This window comes from Myotis daubentonii, chromosome X (assembly GCF_963259705.1).
Source record: "Myotis daubentonii chromosome X, mMyoDau2.1, whole genome shotgun sequence".
Classification (NCBI taxonomy): domain Eukaryota; kingdom Metazoa; phylum Chordata; class Mammalia; order Chiroptera; family Vespertilionidae; genus Myotis; species Myotis daubentonii.
In genome coordinates this window covers 87138894-87156657 of record NC_081861.1, presented here as the reverse complement: position 1 = coordinate 87156657, position 17764 = coordinate 87138894, and the positions used below count along the sequence as shown (strand labels likewise).

General features: G+C 37.2%; 1 protein-coding gene across 6 annotated transcripts in view; it reads right to left on the bottom strand.

Moving 5' to 3' along the window:
- PHKA1 (phosphorylase kinase regulatory subunit alpha 1) overlaps nucleotides 1-17764 on the bottom strand; it is a 296474-nt gene that overhangs the window by 99815 nt on the left and 178895 nt on the right. For all 6 annotated transcript variants that reach the window (XM_059679280.1, XM_059679283.1, XM_059679284.1 and 3 more), the window contains one exon: nucleotides 12762-12896. In XM_059679280.1, the coding sequence (XP_059535263.1) occupies nucleotides 12762-12896 (135 nt within the window). The remainder of the gene's footprint in view (nucleotides 1-12761; nucleotides 12897-17764) is intronic.

The window sequence follows — 17764 nt, the reverse complement described above, 5'->3', positions numbered from 1 at the left end:
GAGAACTTCTGTGCTGGAAACACCCCTCACGGGCAAGACTTGTTTCAGTGGGGCTTTGGTGCTCACTGAGTCTGCCCCCTAAGTGTGTCCCTTATGTCTCTGAGGAGTTGAAATCTGGATGGTCCCACTCTGACCACTGGGAACACTGGCTCTTGAATCTCTAAGGAGGTGCTAATTTAGCCTCTTCCTGAGGCTACCTGGCAGGAGCTACGGAGAGAGCTGCAGATTCCTCTTCTTTGTTTGGGATTTGGAGGTGCACAGATGAGGCCCAGCTGTGAAGCAATGCAAGCTGCTGTAGGGCCTTGGACCTTCTTTTGGATGAACTGGGTCTCTCTGACCCAGCTGCAGTTTGTTAGGTAATTTTAGATTGCAAAGGGCCAGGTCATTCATATACAAAAGTCTCTGTGCACAGCTTGGGTGGAGTGTGGTCTCAGGGAATCAACAGGGTGGAGCAAACAGCTATGGCTGATCCTTAGCCCTGCTCTAAGAGGTCCCGGGTCTCAGTGGCCCATGGTAATCGCTGCAAGCACCTCTGAGAGAAAGCCACCCTCGAGTTCTGCCCGCTGCCAGACAATCCAGTTTCTCCCCATATGAGTCTGGGTCCCCAGAGACTCGCCCGGAACTGGAGTCAGGGCCGTTGGGAGCTTGTGTCTCCCTGCTGATTGAAAAAGACAACCACGTCCTCAGTTGCCAGCCCTTTCCGCCAGCCTCTGTACCTCTGCACTTTACTTCCGCACCTCCTCTGAGTCTCAGTGTGCTTTTCTCTTTCCTTCTAGTTGTAGAATTTCCACTCAGCCAGCCTTCCTGTGGTTCTGGATGATGTCCGTTTTGTCTTTTAGTTGTATTTTTGAAGTGTTTGTGTGAGGCAGCAATTTCAGGTGTTTACCTATGCCGCCATCTTGGTTTCTTCTACACTTTTATTATTATAGATTTTAAGATCATTTTTTCTATTTTTGTGAAAAATGCTATTGATAGGGATTGCATTGAATTTATAGATGGCTTTTTAAAAAATGCTTTTATTGATTTTTAGAGAGAGAGAGAGAGAGAGAGAGAGAGAGAGAGAGAGAGAGAGAGAGATGAGGGAGATCAGTTGCCTCCCATATGCACACAACCCACCCTGAGTATTTGTCCTGACCAGAAATTGAACCTGGCAATCTTTCGGCGCACCATTGATGCTCAGCCAACTAAGCTACACCTGCCAAGGCTGAATTTATAGATGGTTTTAAGGGGAATTTTTTGTTGTTGAGTTGTGGGAGTTCTTTATATATGCTGGATATTAATACTTTATCAGGTGTATGGTTTACAAATATTTGCTCTCATTCTGTGGTTTGCCTTTTCATTCTGTTGATGGTGTCTATCATATAACTTTTTAATTTTCATGAAATCCAATTTAATTAAATTTTATTTTGTTACCTGTGCTTTGGGTTTATATCCAAGAAATCATCACCAAATCCAATGTTATGAATGTTTCCCCTTCTACACTATTCTAAGAATTTTATAACTTTAGCTTTTAGGTTTAGGTCTTCGATGTTTTTTGAGTTAAATTTTGTATATGGTGTAAAGTAAGTTTCCAACTTCACTATTTTGCATGTGTATATCCTGTTTACCTAGCAACATGTCTTAAGAAGATTATCCTTTCCCCATTAAATGGACTTGGCACTTATGTCAAAAGCCACTTAACCATATCGGCAAAGGTGCGTCTCTGAGATTTCCATTCTATTCCATTTTTCTACATATATGTCTATATACAAATACTATACTAATTTGATTACTGTAGCTTTATAGTAAGTTATGAAATCAGAAAATGTGGATTTTGCAGCTTTGTTTTTTATTTTTTAAGATTGTTTTGGGGATTGTTCAAGATTCCATATGAATTTCAGAATTAATTATTTTTCTTTCTTTTAAGTATGTCATTAGGTTTTTGATAGGGGTGACATTGTACCTGTCAATCATCTTGGATGTTTTGACATCTTAACAGTATTGGCTTCCAATCTACGAACATTATGTCTTTCCATTTATTTGTGTCTTTTTTCAGTTCTTTTATCAACATTTTGTCATTTTCCGTGTACAAATCTTTCACCTCCTTGCTTAAGTTTATTCCAAAGTATTTTATTATTGATATAATTGTAAATGAAACTGTTTTCTTAATTTCTTTTTTGGATTGATTATTGTTAGTGTATACAAATGCAAATGATTTTTATGTGTTGATTTTGTATACTATAACTTTGCTGAATTTGTTTATTCTTATTTTTTTAGTTGATTCTTCAGGGTTTTTTACATGTAAGATCATGTAATTTGTAAACAATTTTACTTCTTCCTTTCTAATTTGGGTGCATTTTATTTCTTTTCCTTGCCTAATTGCTCTAGCTGGAAAGCCAAATACTATGCTGAATACAAGTCTGTGTGTCTGTTTTGATTGCATTTTTTTATTTTGGCTTTTGTTTATTCAGTTTCCTATCGTGTCATATTATATATTTTCAATGCTGAACACATGGTTTAAAGAATTGTAGAGGCCCTGGATATTATTTCCTTCCAGAGGCAATTCAGTGTATTTTGGCAGGCAGGTACACTACATGCAGATCACCTTAGTCCAATCACAGATTGAGAAGATTGTGTTTTAGGCTTTCTGTTTCAGGCTTTCTGAGAACTGGTCTATTTCTGATTTGCCTTTGCTTTTAGGGTGTAGCCCATCTTTCAGAGATTCAACTGAAAGCCCAGGGTATTTATCACAATCCCTTCCACATTGAAAGGTCCTGAAACAGATATTTTCTTCCTAGCAGAGAGACTTTATATTTGGTTTCTTGGCCTCCTCAGCCCATGCAAGCACAGCCTAAGAATCAGCAAATGCCTCAAAGGGAAACTGCACAGAGAATAGTGAGGTTACTTCTCTGAGGTCCTCTTCTCTCCTGGATTTTGGATTCTCAAGTCCTGGCTGTCTTAATTACTTTCTGATGCCACATTTGCCTTTATTTTTATTTTTTAAAATATATATTTTATTGATTTTTTACAGAGAGGAAAGGAGAGGGAGAGGGATAGAGAGTTAGAAACATCGGTGAGAGAGAAACATCTATCAGCTGCCTCCTGCACACCTCCTACTGGGAATGTGCCCACAACCAAGGTACATGCCCTTGACCAGAATCGAACCCGGGACCCTTCAGTCCGCAGGCCAACGCTCTATCCACTGAGCCAAACCAGTTAGGGCTGCCTTTATTTTTAAAATCTAGCCATTGTAGTTGTTCTTAGTATGAAGACAAGTTATTTTATCATAGCTGGAAGCTGAAAATCTACCTTATTTTTTTAAACTGTGGCACAATATGTCATAATTTAATCATTCTTATCCATACACTAGAGGCACGATGCACGAAATTTGTGCAAGAGTAGGCCTTTGTTCCCCCGGTGCCAGCACCAGCTTCCATCTGGCACCAGGGACCCAGGCTTCCCTCCGGCCCTGTCTTTGTCCAGAATGATGTCTGGTCTAATTAGCATATTACCCTTTTATTATTATAGATATTAGGTTGCTTCTAATTATTGTTTTGCCATTACAAATTATGTTGTAATGAACATCTCTGTACATATCCTTGAGTACTGGCATATGTGTTATATAGGATAGAGTCCAGAAGTAAGGTTGTTGGTTAAAGGTATGCAAATTAAATGTTTTATAGGAAATGCTAAATTGCCTCTGATTTACACTACTACTGGGATTGCCAAGAGTGTCCATTTCTCCACCTATTAAACAACATGGATATTATCAATCTTAGCTTTTGTAGAATTGATAGACAAAAGTTTGTATTTCATAGTTGCTTTGCCTTACATTTCCCTAATCATTGGTGAAGCTGAAGCTATGGTAAGTTAAAAAGTGTAGTATGAGAAGAGAAGAAACTATGATCAACAGCACTATGAAGTAAGAACAGAAACATACACACACATAAATAGTGAGTCTATATGTGTATACTAAATGATAAAGGTGGCATTTCAAAACAAGGTTTATACAAACTATTCAGTCAACAGTGCTGAAAAGACTAGCTAATTATTTGGCAAACAAGCTACAATTCTTACCTCATAAGATAAACTAAAATTAAAATTCTAGAGTAAGAGTTAAATGTAAAATTGTAACCATAGAGGAAAATAATGCAGTGAATATGTATCTGATCTAGGAATGGGGTCTATCTCTCTAATCATAATAGCAAAAAAAGAAACCAAAAAGGCAAAACTTTTACTACATAAAAATATAAAAATTCTATATATAAAAATCAAATATAAAATTAAAGGGAAATAATAAAAATAGCAAAAGATTGCAATAATATATGGAAGACAAAGTGTTAGCATCCCCAGTATATAAAAAACTTTATATAAACTAATAATAAACTGACAATTTTCCAGTAGAAAAATGGTAAAAGAATATAAGTAGATAACTTGCAAAATAATTAGAAAGGGGGCTACTTAATTTATGAAAACAAATCTGTCATCCATATGTCAAAAAACTGAAGTATGGTAATACAGATATTAAAATAGGATTGTAGGAGGCTATTTAAGAAGATGCAATAGGGTTTATCATATATCATTATGTTGCAAAAAACGGATTACAAAGAGTGCTATTTCTGATACAATTTTTCTAAAAACAAGTGTGTATTTATTTTATAAAGATTTACTAGAGGCCTGGTACACAAAACTCACGCATGAGTATGGTCCCTAGGCCTGGCAGGTGATCGAAGTGCGAGCATCTAGCGTGGAAGGGCAGGCCCGAGCTGACCTCTTGGCTCTGGGCAGCACCTGGGCCCCTAGGCCGCCATGTGCCCCCCTCCGCCTGAGTCATAGGGCCCCGGCCCAGCTCCCTCAGCACTTGGGAGCCAGGTGGAGGCCCCACCCCCCACCGCAGCTGCTGGTTGCCATTTTCAGGGCAATGAGCGGGGTGACTGGGCCCCGCCTGGCTCCCTCAGTGCCTGTGAGCTGGGCAGTGTCCCCACCCCCCACTGCTGCTGCTGGTCGCTGTCTGCGGAGCAATTGGGGTGGATGATTGGGCCCCACTCACACCTGCCTTGGCCTGGCACTGCCCGCTCACCTGATCCACCATCGCACCACAGTCCTGCTCTCATTGGGGCCAATCAGGGCTGGCAGCGCTTCCACTGCTGCCCACTGCAAGCATCACGTCGCAGATGCCCACCATGGTCCATGCCGCCCCCTGGTGGTCAGCGTACGTCATAGCAAGTGGTTGAACTCCCAGTTGAAGGGACAATTTGCATATTAGACTTTTATTATATAGGATTGGAAGCAAAAGCCCCAAAACAAAGCAGTGGCTTCCTGTGAGTGGTAGAATTATAGGTGATTTTTATTCCCTCCCTTTGTGCTTTTCTCTATTTTCCAGTTCCCTGCAGTCACAATGTACATTTCAATTTATAATCTGATAACTTACTATTTATGAAAACTAGAGAACAAGAATAACATATCTATTCAAATAAAATGAGGAGATAAATTCAACAAGTCCTGAAGAAAGATATAGCTAATAAAATGGGTATATTTGATGTTTAAAAATTTGCAAAGGCAAGAAAATTATATCTAAAAAAGTTATAGGACATACATTATAACCCTCATTGATAAAAGCTTACCATAAAATATACTTAAAATTGATAAATATATATGAAAATGTGCAGATCCTGCTAGATATGCAAGTAATAGGAGACACAATTTCAAAAAACAGTAAAATAAAACTGAAAAAATACATACTCTCACTGGGAATTAAAGAAAAGAAATGAAAATAATAGGTATATTAAAATGATTAATCCAACAACGATTTTAAAAAACAATGTTGCATGAGTAGTACAATTTTTAAAGGTATATTTCATAATTATTGATGTCATTAAAAATGGGTTGGTCTTTTTATTGATTTTATTTTATTTTTATATTTTATTGATTTTTTACAGAGAGGACGGGAGAGGGACAGAGAGCTAGAAACATCGATGAGAGAGAAACATCCATCAGCTGCCTTCTGCATACTCCCCACTGGGGATGTGCCCACAACCAAGGCACATGCCCTTGACCGGAATCGAACCTGGGACCCTTGAGTCCGCAGGCCGATGCTCTATCCACTGAGCCAAACCGGTTAGGGCTGGGTTGGTCTTTTTAAAGTATAATCTGGCAACAGGAAAAATCAGCTACAAAGTTGAACTCTAATCTAGAATTTCCTTTCTGAGAATATACTCCAAGGAAAGAGGTGTAATTTTTAGAGATAAAAATTTTGGAAACAATTCAAGTATCCAATAATAAGGGAACAATTACCTTAATTTATGGAATAATACATAGCTCTTTCAATATGTGAAAATATTTACATGAGAAATAAGTGAAAAAACACACAAGTTAATATGTACACATTAAATATAATCATTAAAATGTATGTATGTGAACTAACAGATTAAAAAGAATTAGCACTATATAAAGATCTGAGTTTCTAAATTTATAAAGTTCTTAAGTTCCCAAAATTGATTAACTTCATAACTTAAAAAAATAGACATTATGGAACTGAAATATATGAAATAATGAGTGTTTGAGGTGAAGCAGAGAATCCAATTTAGATAACACATGTAAATGAACATATCTGATGGAAAAATAACTCGTTTTTCTTGGTGGAATTATAGCTTCATTCAATGTGTGCTTAAAGCAATTTTGTTATTGTGAAATTGTTGCAATGATAGAATTTTGAAGAGTCACTCATTTGATGTCATCAAATCATGCCTTTCTTGACTTTCCCAGGAAAATCTATCCTGTTCCTCCTAATTTTGTATATAACACCATTGTTACAGGATTTATAAAATTGTACTATAATTATTTGATTATATGCCTATGCCTCTTACAGCATCTAGCCCTGTGTTTGGTACATAATAAGTGAGCAAGAGATCCTTATGAAAGAATGAAGGAAGTGAATGAAGGACTATATTTGAAAAATGAATGTAGTTTGCTACTTGAGGCCCTGAAATGTTTGATCAATAAACTCAAGACCCATCAGTCCTTATTTCTTTTGACTAGGAAATAATAACTTAGTAAAATGCCCTAAAACTGAGTGTAGACTTTGAAAAAATAATCAGTAAGGAGTTTGTTTCTGTTTGTTGGAGGGATCCAATGTGATGCGGGTAGATTCCAGAAATAATGGCCCAGAGCTTGAAAGCTACCTATACCCTAGTAAGATTATTTTGAGCTTAGAAGAATGGATGTGAAAATCAAAGGGTAAAATTAGCCTATCCACTTCTGTGAGAGAATCAGGTCAAAGGTACCAATAGGACTTGCATGAACCCCAAACTATAGAGATTCCTCTGAGGGGCAAAGAAGGCAACTACAAGATCAACTAATACTCAGGGAGTAAGAATTGGCCTACATAGAGAAATATCTTCCTTCTGTCAAGGGTTTAGTACTAATGGATTGGTATCTGGTGACTAGGAGCATATTGTAGTCTGAGCCTGGAAAGAATGGTCAAAGAAAATTTTAAAAATACTATAACAGGAAGCAGGTTCTGGGAAGGACTTAGGTACCCATCCCACCTAGTTAAGTGTCAACCCAAATCAATATCAGAAGTTTCAGAGTCTTGACTTGGCATTTACCTCAGGGTTGAGTAAGGGTAGGGAACTGGGTGCTCAGAATTTTATAACATTCAAGCTAATTTGTGGCCAGATTATAGAGGTTAATTAGGATCTGAGATCTATATTCAAGAGACTTACTAATTTCTATTTTAGTTTTCCAGTTTTTAGTAAAGTTTCTTTGGAAGATTCTAACCTTGCACTTCAATAACAAAGAAAAGGTATTTTCTACATTACAACTAGGATGGAAGGGGGGGGAAATCTGTATACTATTAAAGTCAGATGAATGTTAATAGGTCTGGGAGTTCAGGTCTTGCTGGCATAAAATATGTGTGCATAGGAGTTAGACTCTGACTGTTGGTCCTTCCCTCCTTGGTTGATTTCCTCTCAATTTTGATCTATATTACTGCCATAGTAATTGAATGTTTGGAGTAGGTATTTGTAAAAAGGGAAGGAAGCTGGTTTTGAGCTGGACAGGATTTGGCTTGGCTATAATTACAAACAGACAATTACTGGTTAAGAAAACAAGTACACAAACAAACACATATATACACAAAGTAGTCTTTGGGTTGGTAAGTGGCAATCCACTATCTAAAATACAATCTTTACTTACACATTTACTCCTTTGTGGCTTGATTTAAGATTGTATTAATTTGCTATTGGTGCTAAAACAAATTAGTGGCTTAAAACAACATACTTTTATACTCATAGTTCTGAAGGTCAGAAGTCCAAAATGAGCCTATGAGGCTATTATGAGTAAAAATCAAAATCAAGGTGTCAGTAGAGCTGGTTCCTTTTGGAGGCTCTAAGGAAAAATTCCTTTTTGCCTCTTCCAACTTCTAGAACAAGCATGTCAAACTCACGGCCCATAGGCCGCATGCGGCCCACAACGAATATTTTTGCGGCCCAGCCAATTTTATGTAAGAAACGTTTTAACAAAAATTTCCTAACTTAATTTTTATAATATCCTGTTATACATAATTATTAATATTGAACTACAACGTTCGTTAATAACTGATTACTACAATCATGTTACATTCATTTCCCTTATGTGCCTTATGTGCAGGTGCACCATTTCTCTCCACTAATATTTTAGCAGCCGATTGCCACATCATTAGTCTTGGACTGACTTGTTTGGTGTGTGCAACAGGAAATATTTCACTTTCAGAGAACAAGAAAAATAGTTTTATTTGCGTTACGCTTATTAATTTGTGCAGTTATTCAGTGTCTGGTAAGTTAATGTTAAAGAAAAACCTATTAGTTTTAATTAAAATGTTCTATTGTTTTATGTGAATGACTACTCATTTATTTCAGCCCTTTGTATTCAGTATGTTTCCATCGAAATAAACCTACATTTCTATGAAAATTGAAGCTTTTGTTTTAAACATTGTTTATTTGGCCCGTGTTAGCCTTTGAGTTTGACATGCTTGTTCTAGCAGTGGTCAGCAAACTCATTAGTCAACAGAGCCAAATATCAATAGTACGATTGAAATTTCTTTTGAGAGCCAGATTTTTTTAACTTAAAAACTATATAGGAAGGTACATTGTTATTAACTTAATTAGGGTACTCCTAAGGCTTAGGAAGAGCCACACTCAAGGGGCCAAAGAGCCGCATGTGTCTCGTGAGCCGCAGTTTGCCGACCACGGTATCTAGAGGATAAGGCAAGTGGTCTTAACACTTCAAGCTCTTGCTTCTGTCATCACATCACTTACTTCTATACACTGATCTCCCTTTGGCTTCCTCTTATAAGGATACTTGTGATTACATTTAGGAGAATCCAGAATAGTATTTTCCATCTTAGTCTTCTTAATATAGCTATACCTGCAAAGTCCCTTTTGACATGTAAGATATGGTTCACAGGTTTAAGGAATTAGGGCTTAGATATCCTTGGGGGGCCTTCCACAGCCTACCAGCTTTCCACTGGCCCCTAAGGATTCACATCCCTCCCACATGCAAAGTGTATTCACTGCATCCCAATATTCCCTAAACCAGGGGTCCTCAAACTTTTTAAACAGGGGGCCAGTTCACTGTAGCTCAGATCGTTGGAGGGCAGGACTATAGTTTTAAAAAAACTATGAACAAATTCCTATGCACACTGTACATATCTTATTTTGAAGTAAAAAAACAAAACGGGAACAAATACAATATTTATATTTGCATGTGGCCCGCGGGCCGTAGTTTGAGGACCCCTGCCCTAAGCTCTCAACACTTTACAGCATCAAGCCAAGTCCAAAATTTCTTCTAAATATAATTAGCCCAAAAGTCTCGAATCTCATCATCTAAATCAGGTATAGGTGAAAATCTGGGTATGCTCCACACTGAGGCAAAATTCTTCTCCATCTGTGGACCATTGAAACTAGAAAAAATATCATCTGCATTCAAAATATGAGCAGAGACACTCCTGTAAATTGTTTATATGAGTTATAAACATTTTCATTTTGAAAAAGAAAAAATGGAAGGAAGAAAGGAATCAGGGCCCCATGTAATTGTGAAAACTGATGGGCAAACTCCATTAGGTTTCAAGGAATTCTAGTAATTTTCTGTGGCTTGAGGCTCTGCCCTCTGGGCCCAAGGCACCTCCCTTGAAATCATCCTTTCTTTTTCTTGAAGGGGTAGCACTTGTTTGAAGCTGGGTAGTTTTATCAGCCTGCTTCCTGACTGTAGAATTTTAGGAGCCTGACACCCTTTTTTCAACTTGTCCTCCCTCTGTTCCTTTCAGTCCAAGTTGGCAGTGTTTCTGCTGGTATAACATTCTTAAAAACCTGTAGGTCTTACAGGTACACCATGAGGGTTCAAGCCATTAGACAAGAGGGTCCTCCACAAGATCTTTCCTAAATAATCCCATCTCTATTTCTAGGAGGATTCTGCTGAGATGGTTGAGAGGATCTATCAGTCATAGGCCCAATCTCTTCAAAAAGCCCTCTGTGCCCAGTTGGCATGACTCAGTGGTTGAGTGCTGACCTATGAACTAGGAGGTCACTGTTTGTTCTATTCCTGGTCAGAGCATATGCCCAGGTTGTGGGCTAGATCCCCTGTGGGGCGTGCAGGAGGCAGCTGATCAATGATTGTCTCTCATCATTAATGTTTCTATCTCTCTTTCCCTCTCCTTTCCTCTCTGAAAAGCCCTCTGTGTTAATGAATATTCTAATCTTTTGATCTTTCCAAAACCTTAGCAAAAGGTTGACCATTTTTCTAGAGCATGTTTTCCTGACAGAAATCTAATTTTATCAACTTTTCCAATGTAGATAGGCTTAGAATGTCATGAAGTCCTAGTTTTAGTTTTTTCCTTTATTGTTCTTCCCTCAATTTATCTTTCCTCTCGTATTATACTATAAACAGCCAAAAAAAAAATCAGGTCATGATTTCAACACTTTGCTTGAAAATCACCTCAGTTTAATATCCAAATTTATGATTTATAGCTCTGTTTTCCACAAAACTATATGCCATCGTTCAGCTAAGATTTCTGTAACTATAAAACAAAGATCCTTTTCTTTAAGTTTCCAATAACATGTTCCTCATTTCCTTTTGTTCCCTTACCATCAATGCCTTTATAACAGTTTGTTAAAGGTAATCTAGACTTTTTTGTCATGTGACCCAAAATTCTTCCTGCCTCTACCCATTACCTGACTCTCAGATATTCATTACAGTATCACCCCACTTCTTAGTACCAAAGTCTGTATCACTTTCCTATTTTTGTTGTAACAAATTACCACAAATTTAGAGGCTTAAAACAACATATATTTATTTTCTTACACTTCTGGAGGTCTGAAGGTCAAATGAGTTTACAGGACTGAAATAAAATCAAGGTGTCAGCAGGATTGGTTTCTCCTGGAAGCTCCAGAGCAGAATCTGTTCCTTGCCAATTCCAACCTCAAGAGGCTATAGGCAATCCTTGGAAATCTTTGGCTCAAAGTTAAATCACTCTGATCTCATTTCTGTTTTCGCATCTCCCTCTGCCTTCCTTTTATAAGGACACCTATGATTACATTTAAGGTCTACCTGGATATACAGGCTAATACTCCTCATCTAAAGCCCCTTAATTTAATGATACCTGCAAAGTCTCTTTTGCCATATATCATATAAGGTAATCTTCACAGGTTCTAAGAACTAGGACATGGGTATCTTTGAGGGCCATTATTCAGCCTTCCACAAGGTAGTTTAAAAATTCTCTATGTAATATTTTAGTTAATAGTGTAATTTGTTTAATGTGAAATCTGTAATAAGTTGTATAAACTTGTAATTTGCAGTAATTTGTTTAATGTGTCCATCACTAAGTTTAATATATAAATCGAATAAAAATAAGTACTAATTAAAAATAAGTATTATATTAAGAAATAGAATTTTTTCAACGGCATGAATGGACCTGGAGAGCATTATCCTAAATGAAATAATTCAGTCAGAGAAGGATAAATATCAAATGATCTCACTCATTTGAAGAATATAATGAACATTATAAACTGATTAACAAAAACAGATACGGAGACAAAGAAGCATCGAACAGACTGTCAAACATCAGTGGGAAGGCAGGGGGGTGGGGGAGGGGTAAGAGATCAACCAAATGACTGGTATGCATGCATATAAGCATAACCAATGGACACAGACACTGGGGGGGAGGGGGGGAGGGCATGTCCGGGAGCGTGGGGGGCGGGTTTGGGGCTGGCAGAGGGGGGGGTCAATGGGGGAAAAAGAAGACATGTAATACTATATGTAATACTTTAAACAATAAAATAAAACTTAAAAAATAAAATATACTTTGGGGGAAAAAAGAAATAGAATTTTTAAAATATTGTCAACCAATTCATTACATGACAAAGTATAAAAGACCTAAACACAAGTTCTTTGGCTACTACTCCATGTAAGTTAGCATGTATTCAAAACAGAAATATAGGTCCCAAGAAAGGAGAGAACATGTTAGTTAAGCACACACTTGGAATGACGATGCAATATTGCCTAGTAACAGTCACGCCATATATACCAAAGAGTTCAGAAAACACAGCTAAAACGATCAAGTCTGCTCATATATATATATGTCTAACTATATATATACAGTTAGAAACTTAGGTTCCAGAGACTCAAAATTCCTTCTAATATGCAGTTTATAAATCAATATGAGATAAAGAAAAAAAAGAAAAAATGAAAGAATCCCTAGGCTGTATCAAATAATGCTCTGATTCTAGCAGACTGTTCAATCTCCTTACCTAGGCTGGAATAAATGTGGCTGAGAATACGAGCTGGTTGTACTCTGAAGGGGTACACCTCAGCAATGGTCTCCACATCAATTCCCTTGTCCTTTAAAATGGCCTTAATTTCTTCTGTCTCAGCTAGAATGGAAACTGTAAGAAAGAAAAATGAGATCAACAGAAAATTTTATTTCAGTAAGAATTTAAAATCTCTCAAGCCAGATAAGTTTTTTGAAGGGAAGAGAAAGGAAAGTTGAGGAAATTAGTAATTATTGGGGAACCCTGATGAAATAATTATCATGTTACGTACATAATGATTATTATCTAAATGGCAAAGGAAAAAAAGATTTCATGACCACAGTATCATATTCTGGTTTTTGGTCAAGTATTTGGTCAAGTGTTCCTAGAGAATGCCACACTCTCATTATATCTGTGATTCCATGTTTAAACAGGAAAAATTCCAACATGTGATGTGTTATAGCTTTGGTGAAAGTTAATTCCTCAAGACTCTCTCATATCCATAAGACCAGGGCTAGGATTACAAGGGTAATAAAGAATACACTAATAAGAATTGCTCTATAGCTAGAGAATGGTAGAAGGCAAGGTAAATTGGAAATAAAGAATTGAGGTACGATAGTTGAAATTGTGTGTGGTTATTTTTTTTGCAGGGGGGCGGTGAGTAGGGATAAATACTTTTCTAGACTCAGAGCCTGCCAAGCCTGGACAGCTCCATTTTGTTCCTCTTACCTTCATGCCTCTGATGTAGTCACTGTACTTACAGAGGAGACCAGGCCAGCTCCCTGGCTCTTCTGTTTACTCTCCCTCTATGAGACAGATATTTGACACTAAGTACCAGGAACAAACATGCACCTGATTCCTGTTCCTCTAATGATGGTATATGTGTTGAATTGGGTTAATGGGAAAATGAAGGTATCACTTAGTTCATTCCAGCTTACTAGTATTCTTTATGTTTTGTTTTTTTGTGTGTTTTTTTTTTGTATTGTTTTGGTTTTCTAGCAAAAGCCTAGTTAACAAAGTTGCTGGAGGCAAAGACCAACAGTAGTTAGCATAATAAATGCAAGAAGTTTGTCAGAAGGCTGATGGACTTTGATATTCAGCAGGGCTGAAAACCTGCATATTATTATCTGCTGCTGGCTGAATAGCTGAAGGCAATTCTCCTAACCTGATAATCCTCTATTGTTTACCAAACCTTACCATTGATGTCTGTTTGCTTTGCTAGAGGGCAAATGAGTATTGAAGTAAATAAAAAGTCGGGGGTCTGGACATTCGGGGAGCCTATTCCACTAGAGAAGGGTTTCTGCCTGGTCCCCCATGCCTTCCAAATTTGTCTAGTGTATTCATTTATGTGTCAGCTCCTTCTCCTGATTCCTGAACCCTTGCTGCAAAAGACTGTGGCACTTATGGCACCTTAACAAGGGACATCTGGAGAAGAAGATTATGAGTGAGATCATGTGATATTTATCTTTCTCTGACTGACTTATTTCACTTAGCATAATGCTCTCCAGCTCCATCCATGCTGTTGCAAATGGTAGGAGTTCCTTCCTTTTTACTGTGGCATAGTATTCCATTGCATAGATGTGCCAAAGTTTTTTAATCCACTCATCTGCTGATGGGCACGTAGAGTGATTCCAAATCTTAGCTATTGTAAATTGTGTTGCTATGAACATACAGATATATATATATATATATGTCTGATTGGTATTTCAAGTTTCTTGGGCTATATTCCTAGAAGTGGGATCACTGGGTCAAATGGAAGTTCCATTTTTAGTTTTTTGAGCAAACTCCATAATGTTCTCACAGTGGCTGCACCAGTCTGCATTCCCACCAGCAGTGCATGAGGGCTCCTTTTTCTCTGCATCCTTGCCAGCATTTGTCATTTGTTGATTTGTTGATGATAGCCATTATGACAGGTGTGAGGTGGTACCTCATCGTCGTTTTAATTTGCATCTCTCAGGTGATTAGTGACTTTGAGCATGTTTTCATATGTCTCTTGGCCTTCCTATGTCTTATTTCAAAAAGCATCTATTTAGAACAGTTGCACGTTTTTTGATTCGGTTGTTTGTCTTCCTATGTTAAGTTGCATGAGTTCCCTGTAAATGTTGCTGATTAAGCCCTAATAGGAGATATCGTTGGCAAATATGTTCTCCCATGCAGTGGGTTTTCTTGTTGTTTTGTTGATGGGTTTTTTTGCTGTGTAGAAGCTTTTTATTTTGATGTAGTCCCATTTGTTTATTTTCTCTTTAATTTCCATTGCCCTAGGAGCTGTGTCGGTGAAGATATTGCTTGGGCATATATCTGAGATCTTGCTGCCTGTGGATTCCTCTAATATTTTTATGGTTTCTTTTCTTACATTTAAGTCCTTTGTCTATTTTGAGTTTATTTTTCTGTATGGTGTATATTGGTAGTCTAGTTTCATTTTTTGTGTGTGTCTGACCAAGTTTCCCAGCACCATTTATTGAAGAGACTGTCTTGACTCCATTGTATGTTCCTGTCTCCTTTGTCAAATATTAATTGAGCACAGTGGTTTGGGTCAATTTCTGGGTTCTCTATTCTATTCCATTGGCCTATATGTCTGTTCTTGTGCCAGCACCAGGCAGTTTTGAGAAAAGTGGCTTTGTAATACATCTTGATATCTGGTATTGAGAGCCCTCCTACTTTGTTCTTCTTTCTCAGGATCCCTATTCGTAGATTTTTTTTCCCAGATGAATTTTTGGAGAGTTCTTTCTAGATCTGTGAAATATGCCATTGGTATTTTAGTGGGAGTACACTGAATTTATAGATTGTTTTAGGTAGTATGAACATTTTAATGATGTTGATTCTACCAATCCATGAACATGGTATGTTCTTCCATCTGTTTATGTCTTCCTCTATCTCTTTTTTTCAACGTCTTGTAGTTTTCTGAGTACAGGTCTTTTATCTCCTTAGTTAAGTTTATTCCTAGGTATCTTAATTTTTTTTTTGTACCATGGTAAATGAGATTGTCTTTTTCATTTCTCTTTTTGTAAGTTCACTATTGGTGTATAAAAATGCCATAAATTTCTTGGTGTTAATTTTGTATCCTGCTATGTTGTGAATATGTTTATTAAGTCTAATAATGTTTTGATGGTGTCTTTAAGGTTTTCTATGTACAGTATCATGTCATCTGCGAATAATGACAATTTTACTTCTTTTCCAATTTGGATGCCTTTTATTTCTTCTTCTTGTGTGATTGCTATGGCTACTGCTTCTAGTACTACGTTGAACAGGAGTGGTGAAAGTGGGCATCCCTGTCTTGTTCCTGTTCTTAAGGGAAATTGATTTAGTTTTTGCCCATTGAGTATGATGTTGGCTGTAGGTTTGTCATATAAGGCTTTTATTATGTTGAGGTATGATCCTTCTATTCCCACTTTGCTGAGAATTTTTATCAGAAAAGGGAGCTGGACTTTGTCAAATGCCTTTTCTGCATCAATCAATATGATTATGTGATTTTTGTCTCTCAATTTCTTTATGTGATGTATCATGTTTATTGATTTGCGGATATTGTACCAGCCTTGCATCCCTGGAATAAATCCCACTTGTTCATGGTGTATAATTTTTCTAAGGTAATGCTGGATCCAGTTTGCAAGAATTTTGTTGAGAATTTTAGCATGTATGTTCATCAGAGATATTGGCCTGTAATTCTCTTTCTTTGTGGTGTCTTTGTCTGGTTTTGGGATTAGGGTAATGCTGGCTTCATATAAAAAGCTTGGAAGTGTGCCTACCTCTTGAATTTTTTGGAATAGTCTCAGAAGGATTGGTTTTAGTTCTTCTTTGAATGTTCGGTAAAACTCCCCTGTGAAGCCATCTGTTCCAGGGCTTTTGTTTGCTGTAAGCTTTTTTATTACTGTTTCAATTTCATCAGCAGTTATTGGCCTACTCAGGGTTTTTAATTCTTCCTGACTGAGTTTTGGAAGGTTGTATTTTTCTAGGAATGTGTCAATTTTGTCAAGGTTATCCAGTTTTTTGGGGTAGAGTTGTTCATACTATATTTCTACAATCCTTTGTATAGCAGTAGGGTCAGTTGTTACTTCACCTCTTTCATTTCTGATTTTGTTTATTTGGGTCCTCTCTCTTTGTTTCTTGGTGAGCCTGGCGAGAGGTTCATCAATCCTGTTGATCCTTTCAAAGAACCAGCTCTTGGTTTCATTGATCTTTTGTATTGTTTTTTTTTTGGTCGCTATGTCATTTATTTCTGCTCTGATCTTTATTATCTCCTTCCTTCTGGATACTGTGGGCTTCTCTTGTTGCTCTCTTTCTAATTCTTTAAGTTGTAAGGTTATATAATTTATTACAAGTTTTTCTTGTTTTTTCTTTTCTTGTTTTTTGAGGTAGGCCTGTAGAGCTATGAACTTACCTTTCAGGACTTGTTTCATTGTGTCCCATAGATTTTGGATTGTTGTGTTTCATTGTCATTTGTTTTCAGGATGATTTTTATTTTTTCTTTAAACTCTTTGATAACTCAATCATTGTTTAATAGCATGCTATTTAGCCTCCAGTGTGTGATTTTTTTCAGTGTTTTTATTGTAGTTGATTCTAGTTTTATGCCATTGTGATCTGAGAAGATGCTTGTTATGATTTCTATCCTCTTGAATTTGAAGAGACTTTGCCTGTGTCCTAATATGTGGTCCATCTTTGAAAATGTCCCATGTGCAGTGGAGAAGAATGCATATTCCGCAGTATTAGGGTGAAATATTCTGAAGATGTCAATTAAGTCCATCTGATCTAGTGAATCATTTAGGGTTGCTGTTTCTTTGCTGAGTTTTTGTTTAGAGGATTTGTCCAGTGGTGTCAGTGGGGTATTAAAGTCCCCTACTATGACTGTATTTCTATCGATCTCTCCCTAAATAACTTCCAGAAGTTGTTTTATATATTTGGGTGCTCCTGTATTGGGTGGATATATGTGTACCAGAGTTATATCTTCTTGAATTGCTCCCTTTAGTATTATGTAGTGGTCTTCCTCATCTCTTGTTATGGCCTTTACT